Source organism: Vigna unguiculata, chromosome 9, assembly GCF_004118075.2.
Source record: "Vigna unguiculata cultivar IT97K-499-35 chromosome 9, ASM411807v1, whole genome shotgun sequence".
Classification (NCBI taxonomy): domain Eukaryota; kingdom Viridiplantae; phylum Streptophyta; class Magnoliopsida; order Fabales; family Fabaceae; genus Vigna; species Vigna unguiculata.
The window spans coordinates 7,205,197-7,221,323 of record NC_040287.1 but is presented as its reverse complement, the minus strand read 5'-3'; the positions used below and the strand labels follow the sequence as shown (position 1 = coordinate 7,221,323).

The 16,127-nt window shown below is 32.1% G+C and overlaps 1 protein-coding gene across 1 annotated transcript; it reads right to left on the bottom strand.

Annotated features, from left to right (window-relative positions):
* Positions 1–5,030: 5,030 nt before the first annotated feature.
* Positions 5,031–13,793, bottom strand: LOC114163215 (leucine aminopeptidase 1-like). Its single transcript, XM_028047389.1, has 10 exons — positions 13,466–13,793; positions 12,967–13,384; positions 12,059–12,253; positions 10,576–10,801; positions 7,297–7,423; positions 6,751–6,846; positions 6,505–6,582; positions 6,052–6,112; positions 5,604–5,791; positions 5,031–5,332 (listed from the first exon to the last, which is right to left on the bottom strand). The coding sequence occupies exons 1-10, from the start codon at positions 13,682–13,684 to the stop codon at positions 5,204–5,206; spliced, it is 1,737 nt and encodes a 578-aa protein (XP_027903190.1). The 5' UTR covers positions 13,685–13,793; the 3' UTR covers positions 5,031–5,203.
* Positions 13,794–16,127: the final 2,334 nt, after the last annotated feature.

The window sequence follows — 16,127 nt, the reverse complement described above, 5'->3', positions numbered from 1 at the left end:
TTTTTAAATAAATAAAAAAAAAGAAAAAAAAAATGGTTGGGGGAGCCATGGCTCCCCTGTGTCATAACCTTCTTTCGCCAATGTATTTACAGCATGATTATCAGTATGGGATATTGTTTATGAGTTTATGATTGATTATCGGAATCAATATTAGGACCATATTCTACTTTATTCTAACAAACATCACTCATTCTCATATGTTTTCTTTTTCTTTTTGAAGAAAAAAAAAAGTTTGACATAAACTCATTATTTTTTGCTCTCATTTATCCTTTTTCATTTCTTGTATGTTGTCTCACTTGATAAATAAAATATTATTTTTTTTATCTCATAAGTTTTTTATATATTTATATTCTTTATGAATATAGAAGAACAATAAATAATGTATTATGTGTTTTTTTCATAACCGATTTTTAATTGTGGTTGAGGTATTTGATTTTTTTTCTTCTTCCGTTATCTTTCTTCCTCTCCTTCTTTTGCTTTCTTTCTTCTTCTTCTTCTTCAAGTTCATTGCTTCTTCTTCCTTCTTCTTCATACCAACGTAAGTGTTTTTAATTTTTTTTTGGCTGTTTATTTTGTTGGTTGATTGTTATTGAAGGTTCACAAAAGTTTTGGGTCGTGGATATTTTTTTAATGCTTCTTCTTTTTTCTTCTTCACAGCAGCTTAAGTTTTAAATTTTTTGTTCGTCTTTTTTTTTTTTCATTGTTGTTGTTGAAGGTTGACTGAAGTTGTTGTTGATGTACTTTGTTTTTTGTTGTATTTTTATCAAATGTTTTTTTTGTTGTTGTTCTTCTTCTTACTCTGTTCATTTATGTTTGCTTCATTTTGATTGTAAAGCTCAAAGATACAATTTTTCTAATGTTTTAGGTGTCAAAGAAAAGGTTGATATTTTTGTTTTAAGAAACTATTGAACATGTTTTGTTGTTTTTGATGTTGTTGTTGTGTTCATTTTTTATAGTTGCCATTTTTTATGCTTGGTATACCTATTATGTTTTTTTTTTGTAAAACGTTTGACTTATTTTATTGAGATATATTAGATGGCAAAGAAATTTGATATGATTAAGGATATTGATGGAAAAAGGGAGACTTTGAAACTTGATGTCCGAATTGTGGATCTGTGGTTTGTTGAGTCATGGGATTCCAAACGAAATATGGAGATGATTCTGACAAATCAAAAAGTAATGTATCATTCTATTGTTTATGTGCATTACATATTTTATATTTAAGAAAAAATAAATATATTTAACGTTTATGCATGATTATGCTGGTCAGGGTGATGTTATACCTGCTATGATTAAGAAAGAAGACATTAGTACGTGGGAAGTCAAGCTAAAGGGAGAAAGTTATATAATGCATAACTTCAAAATCTTAAACAACAGAGCTCAATATAGAGTTTGCGACCATCCCTTTAAGCTATTATTTATTGGAGCCACGTATGTACGATGACAACCAATTGCCAATATACCTGCAATTGCCAATATATATATCAAGACCAACTTTTCTTCAAAGGCGTTGAACGCATTGTTCAACCTGCCAAACTTCTCATTTTCCTCCCTTGATTAGAAACCCTTGGTTGTAAACCCTTATCGTACAATTTTGTATGGACAAAACTCCAAACCCTTAAATGACACACAACTACCCAAGTCTCCCGTACACCAACGAGACCTTTTCTGCCACAGTTTTCTTCATAGTATTTGATGGGGGACTTTGGTGAATACTCACTTGAGAACCAACACATACTCTATTCACCAAAAGTCTCACATGTTCTGAAACATACATCTGATACAAGTACCAACATATCTGTTTGAATAACTTTTGTCACGGATCTAAAAAAGAAATTGAAAGTGACGACAACCACCATTCCCACTAACCACACTAACGTCGTTAGAGAGGTAACTTCATTAATTCTTTGCAGCACATAATTTCATAGGAATAAATGTTAATTTTAGTATGTGATTAGGCTTCTTGATTTAAAGAAACCAAGACTCACAATTTACACACCCAAAACTGCACGTAACACAAAAACAACTCTAGGTCATTTCACCACAATCCGAATACAAGAAAACAATCAAGGTAACATACCAAAACCAACATAAGTATTATTGCTTAACATGTAATTTTTTTTACAAAACAGTTGCAAACATTTTCATACAACTTTTTATCAACAAAATTGCATACCTTTCTTCTAATATTTTTTATAAACATAATTGCAAATCTTCTATGACAGATAACTATTCAAGTCTTTATACATCCAAGAAACCTATTAAATTGCGTAACAACTCAAAAATCAGCTCTTTACTTTAATAATGTTATTCTACCACCGTCTTTTTCATATTATTCGTGATTTTGACCAATACCCACTTAAGAACCAACAATTATCTAAATTGAAAGAAACATATAAAACGAGAAAGAAGCGAAAGTTTTTTCTAACTACACAAAATTTTGCAAATTCGATCGGAGAGAATACATAACCGTACTATTCTCTGCCGAAAGCTAAGGAGGAAATAGGCCGCCAAAGTTGGACGGAGGGAAAAGAGTCTGTATCAGAGATGAGTTGTCCGATGAGAGGTGTTTTTGAAATTTTGTTGCAATGAACTGGGAATGATGATTAGTAGAGGGAAAGTTCTGATCATATTTTATTGCACAAAAGTTTTGTTAAAAAATAACAAGAAAATGAAATGAAAACTAATAAATTATAAGGTCACAAAAATGAAAAATAAAAAAACAGTTTCAGTTAGGAATGGAGGGAGCCAATTTTTTTCGCGCCACTTACTAAGTTTGAAGTAACTTTTCCACCAAACTATACCGTTAGGAAAAGAAAATTATAAACTAATATTCGCTTTTTTGTATTTCAGGATCTTTTGACTAGAAAATCGTTGATTTTTTTTTAAAAAATGGATCAAGTCGTTATCTGGGAGGACGACTTCCAACGGTGAAGTCGTCCTCCCCAAAGCCAGTTTCGCTTTTTTTCTTTCTAAAATGAATATTGTTGCGTCTCATAACGATTTCTATTTAATAGAGAAATGAAGTCGTCCTGTAACATGACGACTTCACTTTTCATTTTTTTTAACTTTTCAGTTTTTTAGTTTTAATTATTTCTTTTTCTTTTTCCTTATTTTATTTTTTAAATATTTCAGATTTTTTTTCTTTTTTTAATTTAAGGGTTTTGCTTATTTTTTATTTTTCAATTTTAATTAATTTTTTTATAATTTTTTAGTTTTCGTTATTTGTTTTTTTTAAACTGATTAGTTATCAATATTTTTGAATTTTTAATTTTTTTTCCAAATTTTGTTAGATATAAAAATTGATTGTTTCTGTAATTATTTTTAGTTTATTTTTATTATGTAATTTTATATTATCCAATCTATTTTATTAAGTTCATTTTATTGTAGGAATAAAAATAATTATAAATACAATCCATATAATTTTTATATTTAACGAAATTTGAAATAAAAATTAAAAATTTAAAAAATATTGATAACTAATCAGTTTAAAAAGAACAAATAACGAAAATTGAAAAATAAAAAAATAAGCAAAACCGTTAAATTTTAAAAAAAGAAAAAAATCTGAAATATTTAAAAAATAAAATAAGAAAAAAGAAAAAGAAATAATTAAAACTGAAAAGTTAAAAAAAAATGAAAAGTGAAGTCGTCCACGACTTCACTTTTCTATTAAACAAAAACCGTTATGTGACGCAACAACATTCATTTAGACAAAAAAAAAAAACAAAACCGGCCTTGGGAAGTCGTCCTCTCAGATAACGACTTGATCCATTTTTTTTTTTAAAATCAACAGATCCCACTTTACAATTTTCTAGTCAAAGGGACCCTGAAATACAAAAAAACCACTAATATTAACTTACAAATAAATTGAAAAACTAATTAAAGATAAAATTATAATTATAAAAAAATATAATGATATTTTAACTCATTTTTTTATTCACTTTTAATTCATCACTTCAATCACTTTTAGATCATCACATTATATCACTTAAAAAATCAAAATAAATAATTGAAAAGTGATTGAAGTAGTATGTTAAAAATGAGTAAAGAAAAATGAATCAAAATATCATTATCCTAAAAAAAATATAAATAATTTTTATAATAAAACTAACTTTTATTTATTTTATTATAAATAATTGTTTTAATTTTAAAAAAATGTTCGTTCATCAGAATTAGTTATTCCCTTCCAGTTTTGGTTTGCAAATGAAATCTATCTGTAAGTTTCCAGTAAGAACGAAATGACTCGTGTGAAAAAAACACTAATTTAAGTGAACTTTCAAATTCAAACCATTGATGCTTACAAATTATGGATCAACTTTTGCTATCATGACAACATTTTGACAGGAAGAAATGCCCCGTGACAAGACTATGTTACAAGAGAATCACTAAACAAATTCAAACAAAATGTAAAGAGAAAAGGAAAACAGACTAATAAATGAAAGATAAGAAGAAGAACGAAATCATAAATGGCTTAAAAATATTTTAATATAGTTTTACTTGGACGTGTAATTATTATTATTAGCCTTTTAAGTGATCTCTCTATAAACAGAGTCATCACTTTTTTTTTTTTTTTTGTTAGTGTTGCTACTCAAGGATCGGTAAATACTAGATGAAGAAAACAAATTTTAACGTCAATCCAGAAATGAAAAAAAATAATTAAATAGTCAAATCCAAGATTTGTTAATATTATTTCAGATTCCAAAAATAGTTAATATTCCTCAGTCCAAAACTTAAAAGCATAATTTAAAATTCTTCAAATGAAATGTCTTTTAAGATTTTATAAATTTATTTTGTTCTAATCAAGATATAAAAAGTTAAATTTAATATTCTGGAACGTCTTATACACAATCATACTAGAACTCAAATTATTATTTTGAGCTGCTCATTCCTGAAAATATTCAAATTATAAAATTCGAGAAAACCTTTTATTTTTTATAAAATTATTTTAAGCAGCACTATCAAATTTTAACATCTCAACTAAGTTGATGATAGAATTTCATTGGATGAACATACATTAACTAGAATCAGCGAAGCAAAAAATATTAACAAACAGACTGAAGTCGATTTAAACAGTATTTATTCATTATTCATACATGTTTAAATACACCTAAAAGCTGCCACACCTTTTACATCCCTTCAGATAGCTCATTAATAATTAATAACAAACTAAAATTGGACAAGATTTCAACAATTGAGTTGGCATTTAAGATGCGTTCCTCAAAACCCATTGTACCAAAGTAGCAACACCAAATCCTGTTGCACTCCGCTGCTTTTCATTCCAAACTGGACCAGCCATGTCAATATGCATCCATTGAACCTTCTCATCAACGAACTGTAAAAACCACAATTGTTTTATAAAACCCTCACAGAAATTTCCATGAACATTGCAGATAAAAGCTACCCAATTAAGATGCGCGTCAGTATTTATAAGTCCCTTCATAAATAGTTTCACTTCAAGTGCAACAACGCTCCATCCAAAATAAGAATTACAAGCATTTATACCAAAATTTGTGATTGTGTTAAATATTATAAGTACCTTAGAAGCAACAAACCATTATTTTATAGAGAGAAATGAAAACATAAAATGTTCCATTAGCACATACCTGCTTTAAGAAAAGAGCCGCGGTAATAGCACCACCTGGACGACCACCAGTGTTCACCATATCAGCTACTCCTGATTTCATTGACTCCCAGTAGCTTTCTTCTAATGGCAACCTCCATAGTTTTTCCCCACTCGCTTCTGAAGCTTCAAAAACTTCTTTTGCCAGGTCGTCACTTGGTGTAAACACACCTTCGAAAACAATAGTTCGCATCAATAATCAGCTGATAATGAATAACTCCTTGCATGAGTTCAGTAGTTAATGACAAAATAATTGCCAACAATGGAAAACACAACATCGTGTGGCAACTTTCACAAGTTCCAGATGTCACTTTCAGGTTCTTCCAAGCTCTCCTCTTTCCCACAATATTATAAGTTTAAGTTGCCAGCTATATATTTGGTCATCTATTGTACTAACAAATATTGGTAAAATGATCATATATAAAAATTACCTGCTATTGAGGATCCAAGACCAATTATACAGGCCCCAGTTAATGTTGCCAGGTCAACTATCTGAAGAACAGTCAACCAACCTGTTAGAGTTCTAAAACCAAACTACACAACTAACACGTGGTAAGCTTGTTTCAAAATACATAATCAAAATTCAAAAAAATACAATGACAACCGACTAGCCATTACTAAACACAATTCACAAAGTACTTTCTGTATGAATGTTTTTTCAGACTGTAGAGGAACGCCACACGCAGGTATTTTTACAATGAAAAATAGTATTATTCAAATAATTGAACTTTAGTTCAGCAGGACAAATTAGAAAGGTTACAACATTTTCGAGAATTGTATTAGATATTAAATTATTGGTCAAATCTAACACGTGGGAAATATTAAATTATATGCCAATACATTATGATTTATGTAATTGTAGATTCAGATTCTTAGCAGCATACCTTTTCAGCACCCTGGTTACAAGCATACACCAGAGCATCTGCAAGGGTAAGCCTACCCTCTGCATCTGTGTTATTAACCTATAAAAGAGAATAATCAAACCGAGCTCATACTCTTGGCCTATCACATCATCTTATATAAAATGGACGACATTGTGTTGCCAATACACAGCTTTTCCACTACATTTCTTCCATCTAGTTTTCTCTCTCTCAACATGTATAAATGAAAACAATGAATGAAATCCTGACCTCTATAGTCTTTCCATTTGAAGCTGTGAGAATGTCTCCAGGCCTCATACCTGTTCCACTTATCATATTCTCACAAGCCGCAACTATAAAATGAACCTGCACATTCAGGATTTTTAAACTAATGTAAAATGTACTTTTTGTGCAAAGGGATTTAAAAAAGCTATAAGTACTATCCTATTCCGAAAAAATATGCAAGGGCTAAAGAGATACATTAGAAACACAAGCATTCTACCAAAAACAACTGCATAGATTACTAGTGATCAATACCAGTACTACAAGATTTTCACCTCCGTACTGTAACAAAACCTTCAAAAGTGATTCAACAGAACAGATTATCATATAGAAAAGTGGCAACTCAATTCATAATTATTACTTAACTGCAAAACATCTAAAACGAGATAAAAAAAATCCTATAATTTTTATATGAAGTCACCACCAACTAGTTACCAAGCAGAGGCTTTAACCATTACTTTGAAAGTCAGAAGGATCAAAAACAATGTGTGACAATAAAAGGAGAAGAAATGAACAATAATATAAACATCACACCTCCACTCCAAGAGGTTTGATTTGACCAAGAGCTTTTGCTGCCCCAAAAACTGCAGCAGAACCGCCCATATCAAATTTCATGAGTTCAATCAAACAACCAGGTCCTGTCTTGATGTTGTAACCACCACTAATAAAACAAAAAAGAAAACAAAGAAAAATTGTAACAACTATAGTGTTAAATCAAAATAAGAAGCTAAAGGAGAAATTGCATTTTCCACCATGATCTATCTATCCAATAAAACCACCTAAACTACCAATTTCAGCATATTCCACATTGATATGTTAGTTGTAGCCCTATAATCATCGAGTTGTCCACAAATTGTAATGGGAAAACTTGAACTGCTTAAGGAAATAAAGAACTATTTTATTAATCACAAACACACAAATAACATTTTCATCACCTCTATTTGTAGCAATCAAACTTCTAAAATAAGGAATAAAAATATGCTTAAACAAATAGGAGGAAGACTCAATATTGTTTCCTAACTAATAGAGATATTGAGGATATTGTTATCTTAATAATCTACCATTTACAACACTATCCCTCAAGTTGGTAGGTAAATGAATATAAATCAGTATAGTTAGAACAGCAAGAATCATGTGATTCAAATCTCGATTCAAGAAAATCTTCCTCCCCCAATACAGCAACTGAATTGTGTAATTTGCGATTCAGCAACTGTCATGCATGATTCATAAGGTGAGTAGGTCCACTCAACAAACAAAGTATCATAGATGAAAAATGAAGAAAAGGAAAAGAAGCGTCAATGAAGAATAGGATGGTATTTTTTGCTTCTTTGAATATAAAAACAATATTTTATATTTTGCATTACATAGATGCCATGCTTTATAAATTTTGTTTATCTATATTTCACTCAGGTTTTCTTTCTTTGTTACTATTGTAGGCTTTATTATTTTATTTACCTTCATTTTCTTTCTTTCCTTTTCTCTCTATTAACGATGTAGGCTTTATAAGCAAGAGAAAAACGAGAGAGAGAGAGAGAGAGATCAAATCAAAGTATATTGAGACATTAGAGTTTAATAGACACTAATTTTATAAACAAGAAAGACTCTTTGTAAGTCTAATGCAGCAAAAATGGGCATGTGCATGTAAATGTACAAAAGTTTTATAAGCTATACCAAATTGTACAAAACTATGTCAGGATCATCATTGTTGCAATGTGTCCAATGGATCAACAAGTTGAGCAGCAGCCAATGATGGGTGGTCTTGAAGAGTGGCCAAAGGGAGACCTAAAGACAAAAGGACGTTGCTAATGGAGAGAGAAGGGAGAAGATGGACAATATCAATACCATGGGCTTGGGAGCCATATGATAAACAGTGCCAAAGGATAAAAACCGAAAAATGAAGAGAGATGAGAAAAGAAACTTGTTAAAAGATATATGATTCATGTCACCAGAGTGGGGACCCAAGGGCCAAGAGAGGTGGACTAAGTGAGACCAACAAATGAATTGCTTGCATGTACAACAGAAGTAATGGAACTAACCAAAACTATCAAAGGGGGAGACACCAGAATCAAGAGATATAGGGGGGTTGCCTGAGCAATAGCCAACCAAGGAAGACAACCAGGCAAAACATAACACCAGCGATTTTGTGACAAACAACATGAAGGTTTGTTGTTGCTAAAGATCCTAGGAAGGAGTGGCAATAGTTTGTTGACGTCATGAAGGAGACCATGAACTTTTGCAAAGTAATCAGTCATAGAGCCATCAATACGTCCAGAAGCAATGATACTCAAGAGATTTTGGCAAACGCCATAAAGGCGTTGAGTATCACTAGAGGGCATATTCCCAAACCTTGGCTCATGTCTCATAGCTAAAAATATCTATTCAAGAAAGGATGAATAGTTGACTTCATAACCTACAAACTTGGGCATCAACTTTAGACCAATGATGGACATCTTTTTCATCAATGGAGGTCGTTTTATGGGTAACATGGTTAACATAATCTTCCCTCTTAAGCCAAAGCTTTGGTATCAAATGCCCAAATATCATGTGTATTGCATCTAACTTGTTAATGGAGAATGGGACATTGACATAGTTAGTAAAGAAAGTAGATTTAGATCGAGCAACACTTAGAGTTTTCATGGTCACATGGAGGAGTGAGAAAAATTAAAGAGAGGAAACATGCCCACAATAGGGATAGGTAAAATGATCTCCATACACAAAGTCATGACAAAATTGGCAAATAGGATGTCAAGGCTTCTGGAATCAAGGTAAAGGTTTACTAGGAGGAACTAAAGCCATGACTACAATTCATAATCTAGAAGACAACAATCGGCACACACAACAAAATCGAGCACAAGTAATTTGCCATATAAAAAATATGTTAGGAAGAAGGATGAGAAGTTACGCAATTAGAGTGGGTCACCATTTGTAAGTGGACATTGATATCTAAAGAGAAGTTTGAGGATTTACTTTTAGCAAAGGATGAACATGTTAATGATGAACGGGAAATTACAAAATTAGAAAGTGGGGATGAAGGGCACAAGGGTAAAGAAGCTTTGTGCCAATGGATGGATTTTTCCATGTGTTTTTTAGAGCATTTGACACAGCCCCAAACCATGAAATGGAACGAATAATTCAAGGAAGAGAGTGTTGATTCTGATTGACAATGGCACCAGACACAATTTTAGCAGATGGAAATAGAAAAGGAAAACACACGGTTGCTGCAAACAAATTGCAGTCAAGATGGGAGAGTTCGAATTGATAGAAGATTTCTTCTTGTTTGAGTTATGAGGGGTGGGCTTGATTTTCTTACCCACAAAATACTTACAAAGTGTCAGCGGGTTTGCCTCCAAGAGAAGTCAACAAAAAATCCAGACAGAGACAGGTGGTCCAGTGAATGTAAGACCCTACAAGTAGCCATACATCCTACAGAAAGAGATTGAAAAACAAGTTGAATATGTTGCCCTTACGAATTAGTCAGCTTAGGAATATGTCGGCGCACAAAAACATGGAAAATCTTTGATTCCACCAATTTTAAGATTCTACACGGCAAATCTACCGATTCTGCTTAGCGGCAGCTCTAAGCACGAACAAACTTGCTAAGGCATGACAGAAATGTAGAATCGTGTGATTCTTCAAAGTGGAACAAGATTCTGACTACCATGGACACAGCACCCAGAGAAATGAAAATATACAACTTTATAACCAATAAGAGTTATAATCCCAAAATGAATACAGAGGATAACATCGGGGAAAATCTCATTGCATGTTTTCTGTTGCAGCTAAAATAAAATGAAACATGGTTAAATCAAGTACCTATCAAAAGTCAAACCTTTTCCAACTAATGCTAACTTGACATTTACAGGTCCAGTTGGTGGTTTATAGCACAAATGGATAAAATGTGGAGGATTTGCTGAGGCTGCAGCAACACCAAGATAGGATCCCATTTTCAATTCCTTGCACTGCTCAGCATCTAATATTTTGGCAGTAAAAACATCACTATATGCTGCAGCAATATTTGATGCCTCTTCAGCCAATACCCCTGAGCCAAATAATTCATTGAGGACGCATCAATTCCTTGAAATGCAAAAGTATCTCACACATGTAGCAATGGAACATTGAAATGTTCAACTAACTGCCCTGTTACTTCAAAGCCAAGGACGCATGTGCATCCATATTCTAGTCTATATTCTAGCTCCTAGAACAGAGAAATTCACTTTAGAGAGAAAGAAATTATATCCATCAATGAGAAAACCGGGATAATATATTTAAATATAGGCTCATAATTTGTATACAAGTGCATATCATGCATTTTGTCACAATCTCAACCACTGATTTCAAACCAACAGCTACAACTTGTGTCTTCTCCCTCTAAGGCGAATTCACCTCTTCAAAAAGAGGAAAAATGCATACATATAGAGGGTGTCAAATGAGAGCATAAATATTTACTGTCAACACAACATTAAGTGGTCAAGTTAAAACTTCTCACACTTTTGCATGATATGATCCATACACATGGTTGTTGAACCTCTTGAATCTACTATTAAATTCTTACAACCATTGCATATAAGAACATGTTTACTCTCTTTATTTTTTATACAAGTACAATTAAATTAACAGAGTGAATTCTTGATTCTACTACAGAATTTAAAAGACTTTCAAATGGTTTTAGCCTCAAAATGCATGATTGTTGCCAATGTTTGTCGGAGTACTTGAATAATTTTACGAAATTCAGTTTACAATTTCATTGATATCTTTATCATGTCTGCTTAAACTACAAAATAATGCACATATCACGGTCATTGCATCTGGTATTGACTTATATTGTTATTTCATTTACTCTGTTATAGAGTTGGAATATAAAATTGAAAGTCGTTAAGAGTAGAATTTAACAACCTTGTGTGCATGTGTATGCATGGTGTAGCTTGTATTAGCTTTCAATCTGCAATAACTTTTTAATTGCAAAAGTAGCACGGTGAAGACTTAAGTTTTTTTATTATAAAAGCTTATGTTAGGCATCACTATGTATTTTAACATCTCAGCTAGTCTGACACCTCAAAATACATCTATCATTTCTCATCACATGAAAAATATTATTAAAAGAAAAAGAGAAAAAAACAAAAATATGGGAGGTCAAACCAAACCCATGAATAAAAAATACAAGACTAAAGTTGAGATATATGAATTAATTTTAAATTTTGTCAAAAGTTTGCCTTATTTTACTTTCCTTTTAGAGCTTGTTAAGAAGTTTAGTTAAATTAACCTATCTGCAACATATAAACATTAGTTTAATATGAACCTGGCGTTAGCACATTAGCAGGAGAATTCACAAGCTCCCTTCCGAAAATGATTCCAGAAGAGAGATCTGCTGCAAACTTAAGTTTCTTCTCCAATTCAGGCCCAGATCCAAGCCCGATAATATCCACTGATCTAAGTGCCGATTTCTTAGACTCCGACTTGTACCTGTTATCTTCAAAAGTTCCCAGCACCGTCCCTGCCACACAACACAACTCAATCTTATTTCAAAATCACAACCTTTCAATTAACATATAGGCTCTATTTAGATAAACTTGCACTAATAAGAAGAAAAAAAAATGTAAAATAAACAAAGCTTCTTATGTTAACTAGAAGATTCAAGGAAAGAATCTGTTTCTATGGTACTCATAGATCAAAGTGACCAAGGTATGTGCACTTTCATAATGATGATCCTGGTTTAAAACTTCTAAAAAAGTGTGAATTTGTTCTCACCAAATGGCTTATAAATTCGAGACCACCTTCATCTATATGCAATCCAACGTATTTGAAAGAACAAGAACTAGAAAAACACGTTTCCTATAATTTATACACTTCAGCAGAAGTTGATGTAGAAACGTATCTTAAGTTAATTTTAACTTGAGAAACTCAATTCCTTAGGATTTCAGTTGGAACATCCAAACAAACCTCAGTTTCCATGGAACACTGTATCAGTAGTATGTTTGACTCTTTTTTCCAGATTGATTTAGAAGCAACACCTCAAACTCTAGTAAACTTAAAAGCGTCAATGGTTACTATTTTTCACCAACTCAACTTAATTTCCTAACTGAAATCCAAATAACTTTCAATTTTGGTTTTCTTCTACTTCCTGTTTTCCTCTAACAGAGTTTATTGAAAAATTTAATCAAACATGACCATTTAATGCTACACGCAGATCTCAAGAGAAACAAATACCAGATGCAATTGCAGAAGCAGTGTTAAGTTTAGACTCAACGGAAAACGCGTCTGGAGAGGCAAGCGAGACGGCGACGTGGCCGGCTTGGGCGGACTTGGCGGCAGCGGCAACAGCCTCACCGAGAGACTTAAACGCGGCGAAGGTGGACGCGGACGCGCCGAGGCCGAGCAGGGCCACGCGCTTGGACCCGAGTCCACCAGCGATTCTGAGAACTACAGACTGGCCCGGTTTGCCGGTGAAATCCTCTTCGGAGGAAGCCTCAGCCAACAACCCGCCCAACTTCAAATCCACGGAACTCAAAATCGCGTTCTCGAATCTCGCTTCGGCGTTTCGCGCCAAGTCCTTCTCCATGACGCCAATCGCGAGCAGGTCCCCTTTCCATTGCACCACGTCAACGTCCTTCGACGCGAAAGAAATCTTCCATTTCCACACTTTCATGTCAAGTCAGCATCGATTCAAATTCAAATTCAACTGAAATTAAGAGAAATGAAATTCAACCTTGGGGGTTTCGGTGTTGGATGGGCGAGTGAGGCCAAGGGAGGCGTGAGCCATGAGGTTGTGCAGTGGTCGTCGTGACGTGAATGAAAGACGCAGTGACGGCGCGGTGGACCTTCGAGTGAGTGTTCTGAGAAAGAAAGAAGACGAGGAAGAAGGAATGAGAAATTGAGCGGTGAGAATAGAGGAGAATGCAGAGGAGGCAGCAACTATGGAAGCCATTTTCGGGTGTGGGAAGGTCTATCTATTTATCGTGGGGCAAAGTGGTATTGTGTTGTGACGGGTGGCTTTCTTGACAGTGCATGGCACTCACGCTCGCAGTCACTGTCGGTATTCTATCTTCTGTGGTAGCCATGGTCAGTGTGAAATATCTACCTAAATGCTATGTTTTTTGCGCTTTTAATTTTTTGAAAGTTCAATCTATTTAGTTTAAATACTTTTATTTAAATTTTTTTTAACTAAAACACTAATAAACTATCTAAATTGGGTATTTGTGTTGAATCAGATGACGAGTAAGGGTAAGTATAAGTTCCGGTTGTACTATAAATTTAGTATAATCTAAACTTAATATTTTAAAATTTATATAGGTTTAAATATCTTTTTTCGTCCTCATTTTCATAATGTTTATTGTGGATAGTTCTCATTTTGATAGAATGTTTAAAATGTTCCTCATTTTTATCGAATGTTTAAAATGGTCATCATCCTCGCAATTCGTGTTTTATTTGGTATTTTTCTGTAACGCCGTTTAAATCAGTAACGGAGTAATGTACATATTGTACTGTTTGTGTATTATGTTGCATTAGGGTGTGTTACTGTACAGTTGGCTAATTAACATTAACTTTTCAATCTGGGAAAAATTTTGCAATTAGGGCTTGAGTTGGATTGCAGTTGCGCTCTTCATCGTTGGAGGCGATTTTTTCATCTTCGTCTTTCTTGAGCTCGGATGTGCAGAGGAAGCAACTAATACTTGTCATTTCATCGTTGGATTGCAGTCGCGCTCTTCATTTCAATTTTCTAATTAATCATCATCAAAAAGGTAAGTGGGTTTAGGGTTTTCTGGGTTGTGTTTGCTCGTAGGTTAGGGTTTTCGTAATTCTATTTTGGGATTTGTTTGTGCTTGGATTGTTGTGATGTTTTGCATGATTTCTAAATTACCACACATGTATAGTACACGTAACACACCCCAATGCAACGTAAACAATGCCACCTGTATAGAGATGGCAAATAAACCCATCCCCATGGGTATTGTCCGAACTCATCCCCGTTTTGACGGGGAATCCCCGCATTGACTAGGTATGGGTATGGGTATGGGGAATCCCCGACTTTTTTAGTTGGGTATGGGGATGGGTATGGGGATGTACATATCCCCGCCATAATACCCGTCCCCGCCATATCTCTATTCTCGTTTAAATTATTAAAATATTCACAATTAATTAAGTAACCATATATATATATATATATATATATATATATATATATATATTCTATTTTTTATTTCTTTTAATTATTTGGTTTGTCATGAAACTCATTCGCATCTCCAATATATTTTTTATCTTATCATAACCTTTATGTAATTATGTTAAAATATGATGTATGTTAATTAAAAATAATTTATGCCACACATTTGAATATTTATATTATTTTTTAATATTTTTATTTATTATATATTTTCCTTTCACATGAGAATGTTTATATCTCAATTTAAGGTAATATAAAAAAAATATTTACTTATTATTATTAATTTTTGTTTAATTTGAAGAACTCTTTTGTTTCATTAAAATAATTTTCGTTATTTTTCAACCATTGAGTATATATGTTGATATTTGAAAAGTTTTCTTAGTTCTCTAAGATATTTTTCATCTTATCATACCTTAATTATACATTTGATTTCCTTTGTGCGATTTTTTTTTATAGTCTCTCAAATTATTTTTAAAACACACATTTGTTAATTTTTTAATATTTTTATTTATTGTTTTTATTTTCATCATGTAGAATAATATTTTGATATATTCTATCTAATTATTTTTTATTTTATAACTCATTATTAATCATACTATAAATTTTTTCACTTTAAATTATGTTTGAAGTGGTTAAAATTATATATATATATATATATATATATATATATATATATATATATATATATGTATATGTATATGTATATATATAATGATATTTAGGAATAGTATATAATAATTCACTACAAGAAAAACATGAAATAGTGACTGATTTAGTCAGTAACCCATATCAGTCACTATTTTTCGTCATTGGTGGTAATACTTGATTTATTATCTGAATCGATAATTAAATTAGTGACCGATTCAATGATCGAATCGGTACTTAATTTGTGACCAATTTAATTACTAATTTATTTGTAATTTAATGACAATTTTTTTGGTCACTAATGATATTTCTATTTAATTTAAGCACTTCAAACATAATTTTTTTAATAATTAGTTCTCTAAGGTATTTTTCATCTTATCATACATTAATTATACATTTGAATTCCTTTGTGCGATTTCTTCCAATAGTCTCTCAAATTATTTCTAAAACACACATTTGTTAGTTTTTTAATATTTTTATTTATTGTTTATTTTCATCAATAGAATAATATTTCGATATATTCTATCTAATTATTTGTTATTTTATAACTCATTATTAATCA

Coding starts and splice junctions, on each gene's coding strand:
- LOC114163215 (XM_028047389.1), bottom strand. CDS start 13,684: ATGGCTTCCATAGTTGCTGCCTCCTCTGCATTCTCCTCTATTCTCACC. Junction 10,802..12,058: donor TGCTAATGTGCTAACGCCAG/GTTCATATTAAA, acceptor TATTTGGCTCAG/GGGTATTGGCTGAAGAGGCA. Junction 5,333..5,603: donor CGGCTCTTTTCTTAAAGCAG/GTATGTGCTAAT, acceptor TGGTTTTTACAG/TTCGTTGATGAGAAGGTTCA.